The following is a 25,846-nucleotide window of genomic DNA, read 5'->3' as shown; positions in this document are numbered from 1 at the left end:
TAAAGTCCAATTGTCCACATTTGATCTGCTCACGGGTAGTTGTTTTTGTAACCGAATTGTCCCAGGAAAAAGGTAGCGCTGTCCGGCAACGGCTGTGCGGCTTCGCTCCACGGAAGAAGCAGTTGACTCTCAGCACCGCGCCACTAACCCCTCTTCGCTCCGGAGCCCGTAGTTGGGTTCCTTTACGGATTGGGGGGGGCGCAAAAGGTGCCTGCCGAGTCCCATGGTCACAGGCTTCCTCCGCCTGTGATTTTTTGAAGGGTCCCCGCTTCGCCGTAGCGGAACAGACCCGTTTTCCGTGGAGCCAGTCCCTCCAGATCAGAGGGAGTCAGCCATTAACGATGGCGCCACCCCGGAAGTCCACTATTGACACCTTCTCTAAAGTCCAAGTCCCTTGCATTTGCTGAGGTCTCAGGGAATGGAGAGATATTTGCCATTTTGCAGAACATACAAGTAGCATGTCACTACTGCAACATCCTATAAATGCACAAACGGGGAGAGAGGAAGCACTTTCTCCTTTCTTACCACATTTTCTTGAGAGGAAAGAAGTGATACTTTCTGTTCCTTCCTGAAAACTTTTTTCTGGGAGACAGCTGCTAGTACTGTCTTAAAATGACTCTTCTTTCATACAAGGAGAATGAAGAAGGAAACAAGAGAGTGTCTCTCACGCCTAAGCTGGACTTCGTCCACAGGTGCATACATACTCATATGCACTACTGGCAAGCAATGCTTCAATCCTCAGTTCATGACTTCCAGAAAGCGCGGAGATTTGTCAGTTTTCAATTTACACCACTTTGCCTCTTACAGGTCACCAATTCACATGAGTGCAAATGCACATAAAGTTACAGCACAAATGTATGTGTGTGTGATTTCATTAGGCTTGCATTCATAACATGCAATTTTTTAAGGAAAAAACCCCACTGAAAATTGACTACTGTACTTAATTCAGAAGGCAAGACGAACAGAACAACCATCATGTACAGAACAAATTTGAGCAATTCTACATATTACTTAAACTAAACAAAAATAGCATTTTATGCATATGCAGAAGGATTATTCAACTAAAATGTTTCATATCAAAATATCCTATTAAAAAATGAGTGAGTTGATGCTGAGAGTAATGCTGAACACACTCTTTCTATGACTAAGTTCAATGAGGCTTACTCCCATGTACGTAGAGATAGGATTATAGTCTTTTAGCTAAAATTTGGATGGCTGCATTTTCCTTCATTCTTTATGCCTCTTTTCTACTTTTCCTAATCATAATTTTAACATTCTATTTTGGTGCCTGCTGGAAACACTCTTATTTAGACAAGCCTACCCAGATGCTTAGAAAGTTAGTATGAATTTGTTAGTAACAAATTTGTTAATTTGTTTTAATCTAATCTGCTGTGGTTTTAACTTTCCACATGTTTCAAATTATGGGTGTAATTTTTTTGATGATAATTTTATTCTTTTATCTTTTTCATAACCTGATTTGAGGTTTTTTCTACAATTAAGGAGGGTATAAACTTTATGAAATAAAAGATAAATAAATAATGAGAATTGTGAGAATTATCTACAAGAGTATTCCTATTTACTCTGGGTTCCACAGATTATACTAGCACTAAATGTTTAAATCAGGACTCTCAAGAGATAAAGGGTACAATGCATTACATAGTCACAAAACCCAAAACTCTCCCTAAAGAGCAGTATTACCAAAGAACAAAACTTCCCCAAGATAAAATTGGAACAAAATACGCAGTGGGAAACCACCACTAATACCTGAAGAATCAGAGGGCAGAAGACCAGCAGCTGCCATTCAAATGGGATGGAGAAAGGAATAAAGTACACATGAGAAAGAGGAAAGGCATATTGGCGGGTGGGGTGGGGGGCACAATGAAGAATCAGAGTGGAGAGAGGAGTGTGTACAATGAACAGAACAGGACAGGATAGCCCCTTGAAAATGTTTTTGCAAGCCTGAACCAACTCGAATTAGTTCTCAAACCCTTTTGGGAATTTAAGATGTTGAATTCTTTAGTTCAAAAACCTCAAGTCCATTTGGGAGCATGCAAACCCTTGTGTACAGCTAAAGTAACTGTGGACTGTGACATTCAAATCACTACTCTGTCATAGACTCACTGTCTACCATATGTAGGCTATCAAAACCCTGCTGCTGCTGCTGCTGCTGCTGCTGCTGCTGCTGCTGCATGCTCTACAAAGCCCTAGGAAGCCATGCCCACCTTTCCCCACTACCCAGCCAGTGAGCCATCAGCTGGGTAGCGGAGAAAATATCCCTGTTCCTTTGCTGCTAATCAGAACGGAAATAGGCATTTTGTGCACTCTGTCTGCCTGTGTGCATGCATTTCTATCTATGCAGTCCCCAATCCACCAGGCTCTGCCATCTGCAGCCTCAGAGCCAAGATTGCACATTTCTGCTGTATACCTTGATGTTGGCTAGTTTCTCACTTAGGAGATTAAGAACCGTCACAAGTATGTTATCTGCTACAATTACAGATAGATAAATTTGTTCCAAATTTCTTGCCTAATAACCTCCAGACTAAAATTCATTATGACTAAATAATTTAGGTGTTATCTGCCCTTGTTTATTGACATAATGCCTTACCACTTTCATAATTCCTTATGCAATATTAACCTAAGCAACCACAACTTAATAATAATAATAATAATAATAATAATAATAATAATAATAATAATAATAATTTATTATTTATACCCCGCCCATCTGGCTGGGTTTCCCCAGCCACTCTGGGCGGCTTCCAAAAGAATATTAAAATACTGTGATACATCAAACATTAAAAGCTTCCCTAAACAGGGCTGCCTTCAGATGTCTTCTAAAAGTCTGGTAGTTGTTGTTCTCTTTGACATCTGGTGGGAGGGCGTTCCACAGGGAGGGCGCCACTACCGAGAAGGCCCTCTGCCTGGTTCCCTGTAACTTGGCTTCTCGCAGTGAGGGAACCGCCAGAAGGCCCTCGGCGCTGGACCTCAGTGTCCGGGTAGAACGATGGAGGTGGAGACGCTCCTTCAGGTATACTGGACCGAGGCCGTTTAGGGCTTTAAAGGTCAGTACCAACACTTTGAATTGTGCTCAGAAACGTACTGGGAGCCAATGTAAGTCTTTCAAGACCGGTGTTATATGGTCTCGGTGGCCGCTCCCAGTCACCAGTCTGGCTGCTGCATTCTGGATTAGATGTAGTTTCCGGGTCACCTTCAAAGGTATCCCCACGTAGAGCGCATTGCAGTAGTCCAAGCAGGAGATAACCAGAGCATGCACCACTCTGGCGAGGCAGTCCGCGGGCAGATAGGGTCTCAGCCTACGTACCAGATGGAGCTGGTACACAGCTGCCCTGGACACGGATTTAACCTGTGCCTCCATGGACAGCTGTGAGTCCAAAATGACTCCCAGGCTGTGCACCTGGTCCTTCAGGGGCACAGTTACCCCATTCAGGACCAGGGAATCCTCCACACCTACCCACCTCCTGTCCCCCAGAAACAGTACTTCTGTCTTGTCAGGATTCAGTCTCAATCTGTTTGCCGCCATCCATCCTCCAACCGCCTCCAGACACTCACACAGGACCGTCACCGCCTTCACTGGTTCTGATTTGAAAGAGAGGTAGAGCTGGGTATCATCCGCATACTGATGAACACCCAGCCCAAACCTCCTGATGATCTCTCCCAGCGGCTGCATGTAGATGTTGAAAAGCATGGGGGAGAGGACAGAACCCTGAGGCACCCAACAAGTGAGAGCCCAGGGGTCTGAACACTCATCCCCCCCCACCACTTTCTGAACACGGCCCAGGAGGAAGGAGCGGAACCACTGTATGACAGTACCCCCAGCTCCCAGCCCCTCAAGACGGTCCAGAAGGATGCTATGGTCGATGGTATCAAACGCCGCTGAGAGATCCAGCAGAACTAGGAAACAGCTCTCACCTTTGTCCCTACCCCCCGGAGATCATCAACCAGTGCGACCAAGGCAGTTTCAGTCCCATTATGAGGTCTGAATCTCGACTGGAAGGGATCCAAATGGTCCGCTTCTTCCAGGCGTGCCTGGAGTTGTTCAGCAACCACTCGCTCAATCACCTTGCCCAAGAATGGAAGATTTGAGACTGGGCGATAGTTGGCCATTGTGGCCGCATCTAAAGATGGTTTTTTAAGAAGCGGTTTAATAACCGCCTCTTTCAGCGGGTCTGGGAAGGCTCCCTCACGGAGGGAAGCATTCACCACCCCACGAAGCCCATCGCCCAGCCCTTCCCGGCTAGCTTTTATAAGCCAGGATGGGCAAGGATCCAGGAGACAGGTGGTTGGTTTCATTCGTCCAAGCAGCCTGCCCACATCCTCGGAGGTAACAGATTGGAATTGATCCCACACAATTTGACTAGACAGGACTCTAGCACTCTCCCGCCCCGGCCCTGCTCCCCACGGTGGCGTCTACCTCTTCCCGAATCTGAGCGACTTTATCTGCCTCTTCCAGATAATTAAAATAGTTGCTTAGCTTTTTCTTAACTTAAAGCTGTTGGCTTTCATCTAGAACTGGTTTCACAGACCTGATTCTAGAAAAGCAATGCAATTACTTCCAAGTCAGTGAATTTAAATCATGCTCAGAATGTAAAAATGGAACACTGTGTGCCAGTAAATTTGAGTGTGTGCATGTGCTGTATGTGTGCTATTTGTATGTGGCGCCTATGCAATTCTTAAAAGGGTTGGCTAACCTTGAATGCAGCCCTCAGGCTGAAAAAGTCTAGCAATCTGTGCACTAGTCCTAGAAATAAGTGAGCATATGAAACCTTATTATAAAATACACCCGTCCTGTGATCTTGAGAAGCCACAGAAAAATAGTTTAAAAACAGAGTATAAAACAGTAGTTGTACGAAATCATCATACATAAAGGTAAAAAACAAACAAAAAAACTCTGCAAACCTTACTTCTGGTAGAGGATTGGCTGGTTTGGTAAGGATTCCTCCCACATACACAACATTTGGAAGGGTGGGTCTTGGAAACTCTAGTGCTACATCAGTACACAGCATCCACAGGCTAGAATCATGAACCAAGTCATACATGGACCTTGCTGGCTGTACATTGTACTTCTGCATTATCCTTTCGTATTTTGGCAGAACCAAAAAGTTGACTCCAAATCTTGAAACCAGGTATACAACAGTGTTCTTAAGCCTCTCTAGCAAGTTCATATGATCTGTGAGAAGTGAATTAAATTCCGGAACATATGCTAAGGGTGATGGAGCACCTACTTCTGCTGGATACCAAAGTCCAGTGGAAAAAACTGCGTATTTAATCCCTAAAAGATGAGCAATAACAAATCCACACATTTCATTAGGATCCACTAGCAGCAGGTCAAATTTTTCCTGTTTCAGGGCATGCAGGAGCTTCTTGTTGCCTACAATCATGTCACAATTCTTGGAATAGTGTTCCAGAATGTCAAACAGTTCCAGGGCTGTTAGTCTCCCAGAAAAGATACTCCTCATTTTGGATTGAAGAAACTCGTCTGAGGTGCTGGTATTAAAGATTCCTGGGTAACGCTGCAGTCTATAGTGATTAGATGGAGGGATGTCTCTGCCCTCAGACAGAAGGAAAACTGTTTGGTGGCCTTGCTCGTGCAAGGCTGAGGCCAGGGTCTTGAAAATATACAGGTGGCTTTCAAACATAATTGGCGGCACAATAACAATTTTGGCAGCCCTTGAGATTCCGACAGCACTCCAAAGAAGAATGAAAAATGGAATGTAAGACTTCATAGCTGAAATGACAAACAAAAAGAATTACTTCAACATATGTTATTCAGAACATAAAAAATAAACACTGCCCAGTAACAATGTGAAGTATCTGATATTTTAAACGCCAACATCACATTGTTCATTATTATATCATGTAAACAATGTAGCCTGGACAAGAGATGGGGCAAAGTTCTGGCTACCCAACTGGGTTAGATGCATTTCCAGAGAGGACCCAAGACTTGATGCTTTTTGGTCCATTCCAGTATTACATCTCCCCACTATGCCTGGAGCCCTCCAGACCAGTGCTCAATGTAGCTGCTTGCTTGACATGAAATAAACCTCAACAGATGAAGTGAGCCCAAGTGCTGCCTAGTAGACATTCCAGGACTCCTCTTGTCTTTTCCAAGGCTCCCTGCATGCCGGGTGCAGTCACTGAAGAACTTCTGATGCACCAGGCCTCCCATTGACTTCTCCACAGCCAAGAATTAGGAGATGGCCAATTTCACTGTCCTCTGAGCACACTGAAAAACTACATGCTGTGCTAGGCTCCTTTCATACAGCAAGAGTAAATTGTAGAATCCCTTCTGGATGCTTCCCTGTCCTCTGGAATTTTGGTGGAGCATTTGTTTCACTCTCCATCAGAACTTTTCTGGACTCTGCACCACAAAGTCACAAGATTTCACAAGTCATTTTATGGGGCACAAGTCACTCCAACATCAGTCACATATGATTTCACAGGGCCTGCTCCATCTTATTTAACACTAAGTGCAACTTTCAAGAGATAAATAGATGGGAGAATCACAGAAAGTATTAATAGTTAATGTCAGTCAATGCAATCAGCTTAAATACAATACATAGGTATCAAGTCTGAAAACTGCCCAGAACCATGAGTTTGCAGTCACCTGTATGGTACCAAAATACTACCCACCGCTGCTGTAGTTAAGAACCGTGTGAACTCATAGCACAACACAATAGAGGCTATTTCAACAGACCATAAGATAAAACTCATCTCTGAATAGGCAAATTGTAGAAAAATATTAAAATGAAAATTCAGTGCATTAATAAAATTATATGCATAATATAGCACATTCCATTAACACATAATTAATATGATCCTCAGTTAACAAAAACTGTATTAGCAACTACTGCCACTATAAATAACATAATTTGCTCCAAGTGGTGTCATAATTTTCTTTTAAACTAATTCAAATTATATAAAAAATAGTATAGTATTACAAACAAACCAGAATATGTATATTTTCTAGTTACAACTGCCCCTGTGATCAATTAATCATACATTTCATTATTTAAAACACAAATTAAACTTTTCAACCCTCATTTTTTATTCCTAAAATTAACATATGCACAAATCTGTAGAAAGCCCAGGGAGGAGGAGGAGGAGGAGAAGAAGAAGAATTTACATGCCTCGCATATGACTGGGTTGCCCAGCCCCTCTGGGCCAGCTTCCAATAATTAGAAACATTAGTCAATAATGTTCCAATAATTAAAAATTCCAGTAATTAAAAACATAGTTATTTCCTTTACATGTAACGGGAAGGCATTCCACAGGGAGGGCGAAACTTCCAAGAAAGCCCTCAACAGTAACAAACCCAACATGTTATGCAAGCACCCAATTGATACATATTTCCCAGAAAGCCTCTATCATTTTAATTGGCCATAACGCCTTCGGTAATAGTGCTTCCTCTCTTTCAGAAGAACTCCACTGGGTAGAAGATATTATGTGTGATTACAGTGTAAGTAAGCAGCCACTCCCTTATTATCACATCAGTTAAAATCAATAGGAAGAATCATGCACTTCCCTTGAAACATTAATTCATTAAATTTAGTGTAATGTACGTCACAGATCTCACACCATGGTCTGCAGACAGTGCTGGAACTAAAAGATGGGCAACCCTTTCAAGATTACCTATGTGTCCCTTCTGAACCGAAACATTCTCAAAGGAGCTATAGGAGCTACTGGCAGGTGCAAAGGTACCCACAGGACCACACTGCCTATTCCTTTGCTGAGAGCGTGCTTGAAACTTACTTCCTTGCATGTTTATACTTATTATACAAATTCTGGGAGATTTTTTTGAAGTGTTAAAGCAGAACAAGCAACATTCTGAGTTTCTGGATGAGGCAGTGTGCATTTGCAGTTAAAGTGGAACTTGTAGTTTGATATGTGATAAAAGCAGAAGGGTAAGAGAGCAAGTGATATGGACAAACACCATAATGGTCAAGGAAATCTTTATCCCAGGGACAGTGGGAGCCAGTGCTGCTTGAAGAATGTGCAGAAGCAAAATGTATATGAGATCAAATGCTTACTTCACAACACAACATCAGAAAAAAAAAATCTTTGTCAAGTGTTGCATCCGAAAATATATATATAAATGCTTTGGAAAAGTATGAACTACTACTGCTTATCTTATCACTTTAAAAAAACAAAAACCCAACTGCACAACTTTCAGTGAAGTATAATCCGCACTTCCAGGGGGCCAGAAAAGTTAAGCCACCTGGAGAAAATGACTTTGGGGAAATAATTCGTGATTTTTTAATGATGAAGACTAAAAAAATAAGGCTTAAGACAGAACTGATCTATATATGAAATGCTTCCAGCTGTGCTCATCCACTAGAATAATAATTTTAAGAAAAACAGCAACAGGATAACACCTTTTTTTAACCAAAAGTTTATAAAATAGCTTTGAAGGACTCTTTCTCAGGCTGGCTATTATGTTAAACAAAAACTGCAAAAACAGTGTATGTTTAGGGTACAGCAAAAAAGACCCAGTGGAGCCATACTGTAATGTTATTTCAAAAATGCAGAAAATGTACTCTCAGAATGAAAACAGAAGCTTTTCTTTCATGATTTGCATGGGATGAAGGAGATGTATTTCATGACTGCTATGTATTGGGATTGTGGTATGCATGTGGGAGGAGACCCATAGGGCAGGCTTGGTCCATAACCACTTATATTAGACAAAACACACCTAGAACAAAACTTAGCTATTTATAGATACAAGCTCATACTAGTACAAGATAGAATGCATAATGGCTGTGGAAACAAAAACAAAACTGTGTAAACACCATATAGTTAAACTTTAACCATTCTAACAGCCTATCAAATAAACTAAGCTTCTGCTTTAGCTCTGCAGGGAAGGGCTCAACAAACAGTTAAAACATAAGAAGCCAAATAAAAGAATAACAGAGATTTAGTTCAGCACGTTGCTTTGGCTGAGACCTTGCAGAGTTATAGAAACTGTCCCTACACTACAAAAAAATCTAGAAATCTCTGTCTCGCTTTCCCACCAAGCAGGATTGCCGGGGGGGGGGGGGGCAGAAGAAGCTCTCAGTGGTGCCAATGTGACCTTTTACCCCCACCCCCACTATGCATGCTATCCAGCAGGAAATTTTGGGGGGAGTTGCAGCAAGTGGGAAGGGTTTTCTAAGACTACATGCTGTGCAGGAATATAATTTATGTTGGGAAGGGAAGGATCGAGAGAAATAAAAATATGAGGTGGCCCTATCTGCCACTGTCTTTGGAATGTGATTTATTCCACTTATGATAATCATGATTTCATAGAAACAGCACAAAACTATTACAGTGGAGACAGGGCCAGCAGTCAAACCCCAGAAAAACATTATTCACCTTCCAGCTTGTCCCTGGCCATCTATGGCCCCACTAACAGATTATTGGTTGGGGCCATAGATTATGGCCAGGAATGAGCTCTCAAGAAAAAGTGACCCACCTGTTTTTAACTGTTGGTTTTTACATTGTAAGACACCCTGGAAAGCATTTTAGGCTTAAGGGGTGTGGTATAAATACTTGTAATTCACCTTTTTTAAAGCATTCAGAATTAAATCTATTTTTTTAAAAAACAGAAATGGAAAATGAACTTGCCTGGTACTGGCAATCCTCTTCCCTGCTCCAAAAGAAAAAAATAGCAGGGGAAGGAAAAGGCAGACCAGTTGGGTCAACATGTAGCCTTCCACAATGGCTGTCCTATGGGCTAATCCACACTTGCACAAGTTTCTCCTTTAAGTCTTACCATGAACTGTAAGACTTAAGAAAAGAGTTGGAAAAGGTTCAGTAAAGGGCAACCAAAATGATCAAAGGGATGAAACAACTCTACCATGAGGAAAGATTGCAGCATCGGGGTCTTTTTCGTTTAAAGCAGAAGTGAGTGAGAGGAAACATGATAAAGGTTTATAAAATTGTGCATGGAATGGATACAGTCCTAGACAAGGCTATGATGGCTACTAGCCATGATGGCCATGTACTACTTCCAATGTCAGAGGCAGTATGCCCCTAAATACCAGTTTCTTGGAACTGCAGGCACACAGAATGCTTTTCACTCATGTCCCACTTGGGGGCTTCCCACAGGCATCTGGTCAATCAAGATGTTGAGCTAGATAGGCCACTGGCCTAATCAAGCAGGTTTGTCTTACATTTTCAGCTATGACCTCGTTCAAACAGATGCAACAAGATTCGTGCAAGCACAATGTCCAAGGACACCCACTTTACATATATTTTCAGTATAAACACTGCTTATGCTGATAAACCTGTACATTCAAGCTATACATTCAAACATAGTTAAGTAATATAGGCAAGCTCTGTATACAAGCCAAAGATTTTATGGTATTGATGAAGTAGAGCTTAAAGCCTATAATGTAAGAGAAGAAAAGGTACACTTTTTAGAGCTTGTTTTACAATTGCACCGCACTACAGGTATACACTTTGACCAAACTGCAGGAGGCAGTGGAAGACAGAAGTGCCTGGCGTGCTCTGGTCCATGGGGTCACAAAGAGTCGGACACAACTAAACGACTAAACAACAACAGGTATACACACATTTCCAAAACACTCAAGCAACCTACCCCTTGCAATCACAGGCACAACTATGAGCCAAACTACTGCATGGCCTAAACACTGTGCAAAATCTACCTATTCCCTTCCTGCTGATAGAAATGGGTTGGCCCTGAGCTGTGCTCAGTTTTGAGTGGAATGTGGGTATTACACGATTGCAGCTCATAGCAGAGGCTCTGTGACTGGTCTGTGGTTTATCCAGGCCACGGCTTCTAGGATTGCTTAGAATTTGCGAGAGCTGACTAGCAGTTTGTTTGTGCTGATACTGGACATGGAATTATGTCAGCACAACACATAGGGTTTGTAGATTATGCCCCACATAATTCTAAAGCAGGCCAGCTTTCCAATGAGTACATCCTTAACAATACCATCTATAGGTCTTATTGATCCACCAGATAGTCATTACGGTCAGTAGTCCCAGAACTATGAAACTACTTTAAAAGCAAGCAGGGCAGACAGAACCAAGCCTACAACTAATGTGCCCATTGCCTCTTTTCACCGAGATAACAACAATTCCAGAATGGGATTTCAGCTGTCTGCAGGGAGAAGGTTCTACCCTCCTTGCCAATACACCCTTTTTGATTTTAAAATTCAACTCTTCTGTGGATGAGGAAAGTTCCACATGCTTATAAAAATGAAACAGTGGCTCTTGCATCTAATTCACACTCCCCCCTTCCCTAAATGAGAGGTTAAAACAAATCAGCACTGGAAAGCAAAATGGATAAACACAGCTTTACAACCCATTATTTCTAACATGCTAAAGCTCAATTCTCATACCGATCAGAAGCTGGTCATTTAAACATACTACATTTTTTACTACCTCTCTCTATGGGGTACCTTTTACCTACAGTACCTTTAATAAGGTGAAGTGTTTGAAAACTCCTTTCTGAAACCAGAAAATACTAGAAACATCAAAAATAAACAGCAGTCCTTTACACACTTCTCTCTATATAAGCCCCACTGAAACCAGTGGGACTTACTTCCAAGTAAACTCAGATAGGTATGACCTGCATTTCTGCCAATCATTAAATATCTCTATTCTCAATAGAAGAATTGACCAAATTACAATATATAAGGACATTAATCTCTCTGATATTTCAGGCACAGGTGAAAAAGTCTGGGGAAATAGGGAAAACACAGCTAAACACGTTACCTCATATCTTTCTTTGTTCAGTTCACTTCGCTCCTTCCTGAGCAGTTTAAGTCTCTTCAGCAAGAAGAAAAAGTCATGGCTAAAGAGAGGCTCTTCAAACCAATTAGCAGCACTTTAGTGCTAGCAGCTCAGCAATCTTTACAGCCTCAGTCTCACTCATCATGTTACCAGGAGGTTTTAAATTACTTGTTACATCATAAGAGATAGCAAAGCAGGGCAGGACTCTTAGCACATTATCAGCTTAATTAATATGTCTTTAACCTCTTGAAATCGCCATTCTAATCCAAATTAGCAGTTAATTAGTTATAATAGTTTAGCGACTCTACTTCATTCTCAGACACTGACGACTGTGCTATGTAAACATCCCTGAAGCTGAGACAGCAAGGCATACAAAGTTATAGGTACCACCACCTCAGAGACAGTGCCACACACACCAGCAACTGTTTACTTTCTATCCTACTCTTTTTACTTTACTTTCTTTGCCTGCGAAGTAAAGATAGTTCTTGATAGTTCTCCAGAAAGACCCCTGTCTGACCCAACAGCCAGCTAAATTATCAAGTTCCCTCAATCAAGAGACCACCCCCTGTTTGTGATGGAATTTCAGTTAGAATGTGGTGGTTTGAAATCAAGAAAGCCATTTCTGAACAGTTCCAGCCAATAGGCTTCAGTTATGCAATTAGGTCAGAGAAAGAGGAAGGTGATTAGCCAAATGTGCCATTTATGATGCTCCAGGACCTTTATGAACTCAGGCAGTGATTTCAAATTGTTCTGAAGGGAACATCCTGATCATGTTTTGCCTCCAAGGTACCGTATCTTTCGCCCCATAGGACATACCGGCCCATAGGACGCATCAAGTTTTTTGGGGGGGAAATAAAGGGGGGGGGAATTATTTCCCCACCAAGCGCTTGTGGGGCTGGCAGCGGGGAAAAGCGCTCTTCTCCCCGCCGCCCGCCTTGAGATCAGGTCCGGGGACAGCAGGAAGACGCGCTGCGCCTCCCAGCTGTCCCCGGAGCTTGCGGGGCTGGCGACGGGGTCTCCCCGCCGTCAGCCTCCAAACCACTTCGGGAGACAGCGGGATGGCGGCGTTCCGCCTCCCTCTGTCCCCCGACCTTGTGGGGCTGGCGCTGGGGCTCTCCTGAAGCCTGGAGAGCGAGAGGGGTCGGTGCGCACCGACCTCTCTCGCTCTCCAGGCTTCAGCGAAAGCCTGCATTCGCCCCATAGGACGCACACACATTTCCCCTTCATTTTTGGAGGGGAAAAAGTGCGTCCTATAGGGCGAAAAATATGGTATATAAAATAGGCACAACAGTAAGTTTTGGAAGAACAGCTTCAGTTGGTATAATTGTTTTGAATTACACAGAGCTTTCCATAAGGAAGAGTTTAAGAGTCCTTTATTCCTGGCTACATAGAAAGCAATCTAGGCTACTAATATAGTGTATGATAAGCAGAAGGCCGAATTACGTAAGGTATTCGACGTATGGGTCAATGGTCTGATCTGGTATAAGGCAGTTTCTGATTTTCCTGCTTCATCATAATCCACAATGTAAAAATCAAAGTTGATCTAAGTTTCAAAGTGAATAATAATTTTCACTGATTTGATAACAATAAAATTACTGTGGAAAACATTAGGGGGAAACCAGAGATATATTGCTAAATGATTCTCCCAGTAGCCTATACACTTATGTAACACAACTTTTATCAGTTTTGCCACTTAAACATATGGCATATATCTGTACTGCAAAAATAACCTTACTTTACATTTGTGTAAAGAAGCCCAGGACTGCAGCAAGAAGTTTTGCCAGGCATTCTGTTTTATCCAAATGCAGTCAAGAGTCCACAATAAATTAGCATATGAATCTGCACTAGTGCTGACACTGAAGGTCACTTTTTAGGATGAGAAAAAACAACAACATAAGCCATGCGGTATTTTAAACATTAGTAATCCTGCTCTAAATTATAGAGCAATATACCTCTTTGAACACAAGTCAGGAGTAATTTTTTTTTTCATTGCTGAATGTCTAAAAACCTGATTTCCTTCGTTTTCCAAAAGGCAGTTAATCATACAATAAAATTATATATTCCTCCCTATCACCCTTCATACATACATCTGAGAAAGCTTATGTCACCATAAACCCTATAGCTAATAACATTTACTTATTCCTAAATTTCTACAGCAGTGTCTTTTTGAATATCTGAACTTTTGAAATGTCTCCATAAATAGGTTTTTCTACAGAAATCAAAGAACTTAACCTTGAATGCAGTTTCTTATAGATGAGTTTTGAAAGATCACAAGAAATACAAAGGAACAGGAATACCCTCCCCCCCCCCTTTTATCTAACTTGAGAGCTTACTTGAGTTTACTATTATTTTCCACTAACATCAATTTTGCCCAATATGTGGTTATATAAAATTTATCTTCTATCGCTACCATCAAAGCATTTCAGCTATCTTTCTGGCCACAGACTTCAATTCACGGTTTCCTAAAGAGTAGAACAAGCATAATCTGAAAGGTGAATGGAAAACGTATGAGCATAATCACCATCTTTTTACCTGCTGAGGCCTGCAGTGTGTTACAAAGCAGCATTGCCGGAGGAACAGATCCCTAATAGAAAATCCCTCTGAGAGAATATCCGGTACAGGAGAGGGAGCCAAAGGAACCATCTAACATGCAGTCTGTAAGCAAATATACAATCAGAAATAGTGAAGAAACGGAAAGCAATCAGCTTGCGCTGAAGGTTCCAGAGGAGAAGAAACATTCATAAATGAACAGGACACTCCAGGGCTTCAGAAAGATGAAGGCCTACCTAAGGCCTTTACAGATTTCCATCTAGGGCAGGCTGACAAATTGCCATGTTAAAATGAGGAAAAACTGCAGATAAAGGCATGCATGCTTCATCTCCCTCTAGAGGGCCGGAGGACAGAACCTCAGATTGCTTGAGAAGATAACATATTTTGCCGGCTTCATCTTTTTGCTGCTAATTTATACTGTCTCTTATAACGCAGAGTTCCAAGGCAATAATTCTCACGAAACATTGGCAGGTGGAAGCACGACAGGCTTGTGGTTCAAAGTCTTTCCAACCTTATAAAAGGAAGCATCAAGCTCTTCAGTATGATTCCATGTGGTATACAAACCAGTGGACAGTATGAATTAAATTTCCTAATTTTAAACCAGGCTTCCTCAAATTTGGCCCTCCAGATGTTTTGAGACTGCAATTCCCATCATCCCTGACCACTGGTCCTGCTAGCTAGGGCTCATGGGAGTTGTAGGCCAAAAACATATGGAGGGCCGAGGTTGAGGAAGCCTGGTTTAAACCACAGCATCTGTGGGTGGGAGCATCTACTGAAGGATAACCACAAACAATTCTACGCAAAAAGATAGAATAATAATAATAATAATTTATTATTTGTACCCCGCCCATCTGGCTGGGCTTCCCCAGCCACTCTGGGCGGCTTCCAAAAAATAAATTAATTAAAATACTCTAATACATCAAATATTAAAAGCTTCCCTAAACAGGGCTGCCTTCAGATGGCTTCTAAAAATCTGGTAGTTGTTGTTCTCTTTGACATCTGGTGGGAGGGGATTCCACAGGGAGGGCGCCACTACTGAGAAGGCCCTCTGCCTGGTTCCCTGTAACTTGGGAATATTTGGATTTCTGTCTTATTACGTTTGGCTTGGTACAAGGTAGCTATCCTGATGTCACACCAGTAGGCTACCCTTTACTCATTAATATTATGAATCGCACTGTGCAATTATCAGGAGGAACGCCATGCTGCTAGATAATTTCAGGCATCAAACACACTGCCAGACAACCTGCATATGAATAGCTCTGTCATAAGTTGACAGCTATGGGAATGTCTTTGCGATGCAGGAGTTGGGAGGGAAGCAATTTTCTTAACCTGAAACTGTTCTTAACCTGAAGCACCACTTTAGCTAATGGGACCTCTTGCTGCTGCCGCACCGCCGGAGCACGTTTCCTGTTCTCATCCTGAAGCAAAGTTCTTAACCCAAGGTACTATTTCTGGGTTAGCGGAGTCTGTAACCTGAAGTGTATGTAACCCGAGCTACCACTGTACTCTTAAAGGAACAGGAACCCTACCCTCCATTGCAAATGGCATTTGGGCCATACTGCTAATTATCAACATGCAAAATAAAGACAGAGGGTTGTATTCAACTTTTACTCAGAGAAGATCCATTAATCAACCAAAATTATCATGGACATTAATTTCAATCCAGAGCGTATCATTAGAATGAGGTTTGAAAGGATGAACAATAGTTCAGTTCTCTACTACAGGCTTCCTCAACCTCAGCCCTCCAGATGTTTTTGGCCTACAACTTCCATGATCCCTAGCTAGCTAGCAGGACATCTGGAGGGCTGAGGTTGAGGAAGCCTGCTCTACTATCTCAGCTTGCAGAAAGATAATACATGTAGGTGATAAGGGGGGTTTCTGAAAACTTTGCATGGATGTGTAAACGCAGGCATCCCCAAACTCGGCCCTCCAGATGTTTTGGGACTACAATTCCCATCATCCCTGACCACTGGTCTCGCTACCTAGGGATGATGGGAGTTGTAGTCCCTAAACACCTGGAGGGCCGAGTTTGGGGATGCCTGTGTAAACGTATTAGAAGGAATAATTTAGATTTGTCCAATAATAAGAAATGCATTATATTTATTTTACTTCATAAAATTTATATAATGCTTGATTGTAAAAATAAACAAACCTCAAAGTAATTTATGAAGCAAAGAAGTCTCCCTCTGAACTATATTGACACAGACTGAGAGCACTTGATGTCAAAAAAAGTATAGAGAAGCTTTTAAAGTTTAAACAGACAGGTGCTGACAAATGTCTGGATCAGGATATATTAGAAATACATATACCAAACCTCCCATGTACTCAGTGTGGGGGACAAGATAAAAAATGGTTAAGGAGAGTTAATTCAAAAATCGACCAGGTTTTTTTTTGGTGGATTGATACTTTACTCCAGTTCGGTGGGAACAACTTCCTTGCGAATTTGCCCCAAAACGGAATGTGACATTTGTGTGATAAAGAACACCAGATGCACAGGGTTCTGTCTAACATTGTGGGGGCCTGGCATGCACATGACTTCACACTGTGGAAAGAGGCCTGATGGGCCCTCCTGCGGCTATGACAGGCTCCGCTTCAGTAGGAGGGGCCGACATAGCCCATCACAGCCACAGCAGGCCATTTGGAGGGCATGACATGCCCCATCGGCCTCCTTTCATGGTGTGGGCTATTGAATACTGAGGCGGGCCAGCCCCCTCATTTTAAATTGGGGGGCTCAGCCCCCACAGCCCCACATGGATGACGCCCTTGAAGAACAGCATTTTTTCCCCCTGTGGTTCCTTCATCTAGACGAGTGGTTCCTAAACTCCCCCCCTCCCTCCCTCCACCAGACTACTTGAAAATTGCCTAGGATTTTATTGTAATGTGCTGCGTTAAATTCTGTATGATTTTTAATTGTATTTCCACAGACATGCCGCAGACCACCTGAATGATGCTCACAAACTCTGATCTAGATTTTACCAGAGCTGCAAGGGGAAAAAAGACAAGAGAAAGTGACCCTCTTGACACTAACTCTACAGGAATATACAAATGAACATCAGGTTGTTGCAAGACCGAAAAAAAGAAACTCTAGGTCAGAAATTATTAGAAAGGATATCAGAAAAAGTATCATACTGCAGCTAAATAAATTTATTGTGCAGACATATTTAAAGTATTGTTTGCAGTTCTGCTTACACAGTCATACTTATTAAGTTATCTGATCGTAAAATTTCATATCCTTTAAAAGCAAGTTAAACAGCTTATACAATTGTAAAGCAAAACCAGACAAAAGCAGCTCTGTATAGATTAAACAAAACAGAAGAGGTGAGTCCCACAAAGATTCCTCAACTGCCAAAGGCCAAGGTAAAGACACATGACCCCAGCATACAATGGAAGTTGTATAATGAAACTGCTAGGCACACGTCTGTGGCGAAAGGAGTTCCACAATTTAGGAGTTACCACAAAGAAAGACTTCTCCTGCATTGCCATTCACCACACTTCAGAGGGTGGTGGAACCTATCAAGAGAGCTTCTTTCCTGTTTTTAACACCTGATGGGGTCTGTTGGAATAGATGGTGCATTTCAGACATTTGAGGCCTAAGTTGTTTATAGCTTTAAACATCAATATGAACATCTTGAATTAGGCCTGGAAACAAACTGGCAACCAGAGCAGCTGTTTTAAAACCCAATTATATGTGCTCCAAACAGTCTACCTGATCAGTGACACAGTCACTGCATTTTGGGCCAGATTTCCCAATCATCAAGGGCAGCCACACATAGAGTGCCTTTTAGCTGTCCAGCCTGGAAGTTAAAAGAGTATGGAGTATGGATCTAAAATTCCAAAGAGACTGGAGTAAATTTATTGACTATATAAATAATAACTGTAGAAGTTTGAAGACACTAGCAGGATTGAAATAAATCCTACGATGTAGACTTTATAATATGAGACTAAACTGTGAGATATAGATTTGAAAGGGGAAAGCTTGTTGGCGGGATGGAGGGAAGTCATAAACTTGGCAGAGCAGTAGGGAATGAGATTGGTAGGCGCATATTGGAAATTATTGTTTATTGTTTAAAGTGAAAGTTCAATAAAAATTATATTAAAAAAGAGAGAGCATGGAGTATTGTAGCCAAGTAATCTCTGCCCAGCACTGCCTGTAGCTCACAAACCAGCACCATAGCCAGAAAGAGGCACTGGAATATAGCTGAAAATTGGTACCAAATGGACAATTTAAATGGTCAAGGGTTTGGAGAAACTTTCTCATAAGAAAAAGAGTGACTAATGGGGCTATGTTAGATAGATCCATAAACAATGTGGAAAGAATAAAAACAGTCCAAATTTTAGTACACTAAGGCTACAACTTAAGTGGGGGTTATGCTCCAGGTATACCACCTAAAGCCAAAATTGCGTATAGCCAAAACACATTGGGTTTAATGACAGGTGGGATTACCAAAGTAATTTTTCCTGGAACCCTGTCCCATTTCCATACCCTTGTTATTTTTATTTTTTTCAAATATTTGCCACACGTGTAAAGCTAAATACATACAAATTACCATAAATGCACACAAGTCAATGTTTTGCTGTATATGAGAATTTGTTAACACAAATTAAATAAGGAGAGCCCTCCTGGCAGATCAAAAACCTGCTTAATCCAGCATGTTGTTTCCAACCGTGGCCCCTATGAGAAGCCCAAAATCAGGATATTAATGCAATAGCAACTGGTATACAGCAACATGCCGCCTCTGCAGACAGTTGCATAGCCATTATGACTGACAGCCTTATGCTGGGCATGTCCAAAGTCCATTTTGGGGGGCCTAATCCGGCCCACCAGTCAATTTAATCCAGGCCCCATGGCTGTATATGTCCTGAGGTAAAATCCTTAAAAAAGCTCAGCAACTTCAGTCGACCCCCACGCATGTTCACTTCATCAAATCTGACCCTCTCTGCTAAACTGGTGACCATTGAAAGTAGCTTCAGAACATATAAAGTTGGTATATGACTTGTCAATAAGTATGCAAAATTTACTAGTCTGTGGAAAAAAAATACTAGGCTATTGCTTATATATCTAATAATAATTTCTGGCTCCAAATTAGGCAGATTTAACTTTTGTAAAGCTTTGTCCTGTCTAGTCCGGCCCAGCCAAAGACATGATGATGTCTGAGGCAAAACAGCAAATGCTGATCCCACCACTCAAGTCAAGGTACATGGTAAGGTAAAGGTCCAGTCGTGGCCGACTCTGGGGTTGCGGCGCTCATTTCGCTTTACTGGCCGAGGGAGCCGGCATACAGCTTCCGGGTCATGTGGCCAGCATGACTAAGCTGCTTCTGGCGAACCAGAGCAGCGCACGGAAACGCCGTTTACCTTCCCGCCGAAGCGGTACCTATTTATCTACTTGCACTTTGACGTGCTTTCGAACTGCTAGGTTGGCAGGAGCAGGGACCGAGCAACGGGAGCTCACCCCGTCGAGGGGATTCAAACCGTTGACCTTCTGATCAGCAAGTCCTAGGCTCTGTGGTTTAACCCACAGTGCCACCCGCGTCCCAGGTACATGGTACCCCCCCCCCAAATCCCACAAGTACTTGCCCTAGGTAGTAATATTACAATAATACTAACTTACCTAACAACTTGCTGCATTTCATAACCCCAAAAATCTGCCACCACCTCATTTTGTGTTTGGAGATGCTCATTATCACAATTAGATGGGAGGCTGTTTAGAAGTGTACAGACGTTTGTTTACACCACCCATAGTTAAGCAATAAAAAAATATTGGCTCTTTCCAAATCCCCTGGCTTCTTCCCACTTACATTTTGCATGAAGATGATGGGCACTCCTCAAGAAGCCTGATAAATCTGTAATCCTATTTCTACACCTTTCTTTCCATGCCTCTTTCCCAATTTTTATTATATAACTCAGCCCCTTCATTTTTCCTCACTTCAGGCACCCACCCAATCACTGTTTCTCACTTTATCAGTAGTGTCATTTCACATTTTAGAGTTGGGGGTATCATCAGTGAGTATGAAGGATTGTGTGCAAGAATAAAGAAATTGCTTCACCTCTTCAGATTTCAATACAGTGATACCTTGGGATGCGAACGGGATCTGTTCCAGAGCCCCGTTCGCATCCCGAATGGAACGCAAGACGCGACAATGCGTCTGCGCATGCTGCGTTTCACCACTTCCACGCACGCGCGTGACATAATTTTGAGCATCTGCGCAAGCAGCGAAACCCAGAAGTAATGCGCAACTCGAACACACTCAACCCAAAGCACATTCAACTCGAGGTATGACTGTAAATTGTGGCTAGAACATTTGTTGTGACTAGTATAGCTGGTTTTTTAAAAAAATCTCGTAACAACTATTGAACCTTCATGACTTCTGGCCTACTTACACAGACCCATTTAAAATGTATATATAGCTGAAACTCTGAGCTCCTGAGGAACAGCCACATGTGAGCTAAAAGGCAAAAGGTAGGACCAATAACCTTTTCCTTTTATGGCACCCCAGTATTTCCAACAGCATGGCCTCCTCCCCTTCACTCCCCCCCCCCCATTCTCACTTAGCCCAAACCTCATTCGCCTCCCCAAACGTCATTCACCCCCAGCATTTCTTCCATTTTAACCAAGCCCCATTACCAAACACCGCTCCTTGACTTCCACCAGACTTGTCCCGAAACAAATTCTCCCAATTCAATGTCACCTTATTTTGCTAATTTATGCCAACGTCCTTTGTCAAGCCGTGCTATGGCTTACTCCTATTTCTCTGGATTGCATAGCTTGAGTAAAACATTAACCTTCATCAAGGTTTGGAAGAGGGAGCTCCATTAGTGTACAAAAATGCATAACCTCTACCCAAAGTGCTGGTGTAGGGCAGTGGTGCCTTCAGGGCAGGACTTTGGGCAGAAGTTCCTAGTCCTATCCAGCAAAACGTGCATGCCCTCCCCCATGCAGCATGACTGCTTCACCACATTATCAAGTATAGGAATAAATACACATTATTATCTCAAGCTTAGTTTCATTTTTCCTGGCTGCACCACTAAAACAAGGTAACTGCCAAATCTGTCGCGTTCTGTGCCTATTTATCTGCTCAAACATCAGGATGAGTCAAGAAGAATGTGTACTTTTCCTTGAAGTAATATCTACCTCCCCTTTATATGTGGTTGATCATATATAAAAATATTCTCTACTGTACCAGCCTGAAACTGGTACAGCAAAATCTCAAGAGAACAGCCTGTCCCACAGTCTACCTTGAACAGCAGAAGCCAGAAGGGATTCAGGTGTGGCAGTGGATCTGCAACTCTCATCATCCCTCAGGGCATGGTTAGCATTGTTCTGTAGGACTGGAGAGATGTAATTTCAGATAGCCACAAATTGACCTTGTGCCAGTCACTATTTCTCAGGCTATGCAACTGCACAGGGTGCTTGTCAAGATAGCATTTGGCAGTATCTTTGGAGGAAAGATAGAGGATACAAATGTGGTACATTAAAAATAAATGATTATGTTATGCCACTATTTCTATTTTGACTAATATAAATTCCAATTTTTTAAACAAATCATAATTCAGTAATGTCTAGCAACCATCACTGGAGGGGTCTATCAAGAAATCCGCAATCCTTTTTTATTTGTGAGATAGTTTTGGTTGAACTTAATTGCATACTGTATGGAAGGACAAGTTAGCAGCCAAAATATTTTAATCAGAAAAAAAAGATTGCTTAAGCAAATTGAAGAGCTATATGTTCCTACTGTATTTAATTATTTCTTTGGCTATTTACTGTATTCATTTTTATGCCAGTGCCTAAATATATTCAAACAACATTGAATACTTCACTTTCAAGTCACAACAAAAATGAATCTGTATCTACCAATATCTACACAAAATTAGTTTTTAAAAAGTGATAAAAGTACAAGTAGGCATATTGTATTAAAAGGCATTTTGTCATTTAAATACTTCAATTTCACAGCTCCTATACAAAAATAATGAACGCTTTGCATGGCTGGCAAGGATTGTGGCATTATGGTTCTAAGAAGGACAAAGAATGTGAAGAAACGGTAGCATTGGAACAGATGGAGAGGAGGTGCTTACTGCAGTGGTGCAGCAGAAGCAAATGAGCAAAGTCAAGCTGTACCTGGGATTTTAGTTCTCCTAAAGCCTTTGCAACACACTATTCTTCTTCTTTAGACTGTATCTAGATGGTACCTGTCCTGTATTATTATTATTCCACACAGTCTGTTCCTTTTCCAAATACCGTATATAGCTGAGACTCCACTAGCATTTTGTCAAGGACCCATCATCGGTTCCCACATGAAGCATCATCTCTCTCTCTACAAGCCAGGTGTGTTCAGCCTAACAATACACATTTGAGTTTGTGCCATTCAGATTTTTTCAGATACACCTTCCATTCTACCCTTCTTAATCAGATCAGGGGAGCAGTGCAACTCAGCACTAGTTAATTCCCTATATTCCAATGCCCAGGGCTTTTTTCAGCCAGAACTCACCAGATCTCAGTTCTGGCACCTCTCAGGTGGGAGCCATTACCATTGTAAGACAACAAGGGAGGCATTCATAGTGAGTTCCGGCACTTCTTTTTCTAGAAAAATAGCACTGCCTATGCCCTTTCTGTATGCATATCCCCTCCAATGACAACTGTCTATAATCCCCCCAGAACACTTTCAACTCCTGCCTGCAATACTGGACCTGCTCCTAGCAAGTTCAAATAAGCCCTCTAGTTCACCCCACCATGCTTCTGAGCTACTGATCTCACTTCCATACAAGCCTGCTTGGCCTGCTGCCCAAGAGAGGCTCCCCACAGCCTCTTTCTTTCTTCTACTGGCATTACATATCCCAAACACATCGTATAGAGGCCCTAGAAATAAGCTCTACTTCCAGGTCTAGGAGCTCCACCCCATCTGTTCATGGCAATGGCACTAAGTTTTGTTGTTGTTCCTAGGAGAGCAGCATCTTTCCCTCCCCAAGGATACTCTCCCTTTTCTGAAGCACTTTTTAAAACAAAGCCCCTCATCCCCCCCCCCTCCAGCGGGCTGTTGGATGCACAACAATGGGCATAAACAAAGGGGGCGGGGAGGGCAGCTGCTCCCCCCCATCAAACAAACGAACAAATAAATAATACTTAACTAGCCAATCACATGGCAGATAGCTCAATTCTGCCCCCCCCCAAAACACATAAAGCCTGTCCTCCTGCAGCCATGTGCACAGCCTGCCTCTACTTCCCTTAATGTACTCTTTCGTCCAAATCCTCACCCGTTCTTTTCTTCCTCCTCCAGAAACTTCCAACTTACTTCCCCAGACACAAAACCCCCTTTTTTTCTGGAAGCAACCCCTTCCCCCCTCCCCACCCCCACGACCCCCTACCCTTGATGCCTCCTTCCCACGGGGCCCCGGGCTTAACCCCTCTCGCTGCGCCTCAGGCTCCTCCCGTAGGCACCGTCCCGCCAGCCAAGGGCAGCCGGGAGTTCAGTTGCGCGGGGAGAAGGAGTCTACGGCTGGGGAAAGGAGTTGAAAGTTTCTGCAGGAGGAAGAAAAGAGCGGGCGAGGATTTGGACGAGGCGCCTCTCAGAAGCAGCCCTCTCCTAGTCCTCCTCGGCGCCCTCCGGCCAACTTCCTCGCCCGAGACACGCGCGCGCGTATATATATATGCATACTGTACATATATACTGTATACACAAACTCCCGGAGTGGAAGGAGACAGACGCGCGCGGGGACACATAACAGATACAAACTCTTGCCTCTAAGCTGTGTGTCCACAACTCCCACCCACCCCTTCTCCCTCCACAGCACACACGTGATGCTCTGTCTCCACCTGCGGTTCCTAAGCTACCCGCGCCCTTCAATTTCCCAGCGCGGGGTCGACTCCACCCATGCTCCCGGCTTCCGTCTCCCCTCGGCGACCCTCCCCAGCCCTCGTGGCCAAGTGCGGGCTCGCAGGCAGGCGCGCGCGCGCACACAACCCGCTCCCCGGGCGTGCGCCCGCCCCGCCGGCCAACTGTCCCACCTGCCCAACCCCTCTTCTCCAGCAGCGACGCCTGTTTCACCTTCAGCATCCCCTTCTCGCAGCCTCCGTTTCTCTTGCCAGCGCCAAGAGGCAGCCGCGGTTTCCTGCAAAGCTCCTCCGCTTCCTTACCTCACTGCAGGATCTGATCCCCTGCCTTTGCCTCGGAAATGGGGGCGAAGAGAGCGTCAGAGAGGGTTGGGGAGCGTCTAGCCCGCGGCGATGTCCCGCCCGTCCTCTTTAAACACAATGGGCGTTTGCTGCTCTTTTCCAAATCCGCTGCGGAGGCGTCGGCCGGTCCGGGAGAAGCAGCAGATTCCCTTCGCTCCCCTTGGTGTCTCTTCCGCTATCTCCTCCGCTGATGCGGAGCTCGGATGCTGCCTCCGGGCTGGAGGAGGAAGCAAGCAAGGGGGTGCAACTTCAGGGTTCCCTCAACTTCTCATCACTTGGGCGTCCCCTTGATCTCCCTCCTCCTCCTCCTCCTCCTCCTCCTGCTGATCGCCCCCGGGCTTCAGAGCTGGGCCCTCAGTATCAGCTGCGCACATGGACCGCTCGTGACATTGAGAGCGCACCTCCCAAGCACAGCCGCGCGCTGCACCAGCGAAAGGTCCCTGGAGAGAGACGGGAAGGTCAGGCAGCTACTGCTACTGCCGCCGCCGCCGCCGGGTCCAGGTCTCTCCAGGAAGGAGGAGATCCGTTTCCCCTCCCCCTGCTCCCACGCCGACAGCCGCTCTCAGTGGCCCCCCGGGCACCTTCCGATGGCATGCACTGACCCCGGCTCCCAGTGCAGCAGCAGCAGCAGGGACAGCTCCATGGGGCAGCCCCTATTCCCACCTCCCAGCGGGCGGGACCGAGCCTCCCTCCCGCTCCAAGGCGCCTGGCCACTTACAGAGGGGCGCTCTCGGGCAGGAGGAGGTGTCAGCGGAGCGAGGGATCGGGACTCGGGCGAAAAAGGACACCACCACGCAGCTGCTTCTGGTGGGGTGGGCTGTCCCATCGCTGCAGCACAGAAAAGGTGATCGATCAAAGCGGGGTGCAAATAAATGGGAGGGGCGGGTTCGCCTGATTCATTGGTCCCAAAGTATCAGCGAAAGTGTCGATTGCATCTCGCCGAGCAGCCCAGCATCTTGGTGCAGCAGCAGCAGCAGCACCACAAGCAAAAGGATGCAGCGTTGTCCTGCATCCTTCATGCTCCAGCGAGGCTCAAAGTGAGAGGAGACGGCGCTAGGTCCGCTTCCGAGTAAACGCAGGGTGTTCGGTCTACAACACCCCAATGCTGCTCGCGTTTGATCCCTTTGCAACGTGAAATTGAAGTTGGCTGGAACGCAAGTTTGAATTTTAAAATGGTTTTCTGTCCACAGGTTAGCACCATCAGTGTATAAGACTCGAAATTTTTTACAATTTTTTTAAAAGTAAAAAAATCTTACACACGGAAAAATATGGTACATCATTCCAGTAAATCCAAACCCTAGAACTTGCATCACATCACTCAAGATGCAAAATCAGCATCCTTTGCATGCAAAAAGTCCCACTTTCCCTAGC

General features: G+C 43.8%; 1 protein-coding gene and 1 long non-coding RNA gene across 4 annotated transcripts in view; one reads left to right on the top strand and one right to left on the bottom strand.

Annotated features, from left to right (window-relative positions):
* Positions 1 to 25,065, bottom strand: part of UGT8 (UDP glycosyltransferase 8) — a 43,776-nt gene extending 18,711 nt beyond the window's left edge. Inside the window, exons 1-2 of one of the 3 annotated variants that reach the window (XM_082236974.1) lie at positions 24,437 to 25,065; positions 4,923 to 5,746 (exon numbers count right to left, since the gene is read on the bottom strand). In XM_082236974.1, coding sequence (XP_082093100.1) covers positions 4,923 to 5,744 — 822 coding nt within the window. In that variant the 5' untranslated portion in view covers positions 5,745 to 5,746; positions 24,437 to 25,065. Of the gene's footprint in view, positions 1 to 4,922; positions 5,747 to 11,739; positions 12,324 to 14,289; positions 14,653 to 24,436 lie in introns of those variants that run through there. The other 2 variants (XM_082236972.1, XM_082236973.1) reach the window with 2 other exon arrangements.
* On the top strand, positions 12,389 to 17,467 carry LOC309540339. Its single transcript, XR_014223190.1, has 2 exons — positions 12,389 to 12,543; positions 17,232 to 17,467. It is a non-coding gene; the product is annotated as an uncharacterized lncRNA (long non-coding RNA).
* Positions 25,066 to 25,846: the final 781 nt, after the last annotated feature.

This window comes from Podarcis vaucheri (assembly GCF_965113315.1).
Source record: "Podarcis vaucheri genome assembly, chromosome: 9".
Classification (NCBI taxonomy): domain Eukaryota; kingdom Metazoa; phylum Chordata; class Lepidosauria; order Squamata; family Lacertidae; genus Podarcis; species Podarcis vaucheri.
Note: the sequence above shows the minus strand (reverse complement) of the source record. Positions and strands in the feature narration are given on the sequence as shown.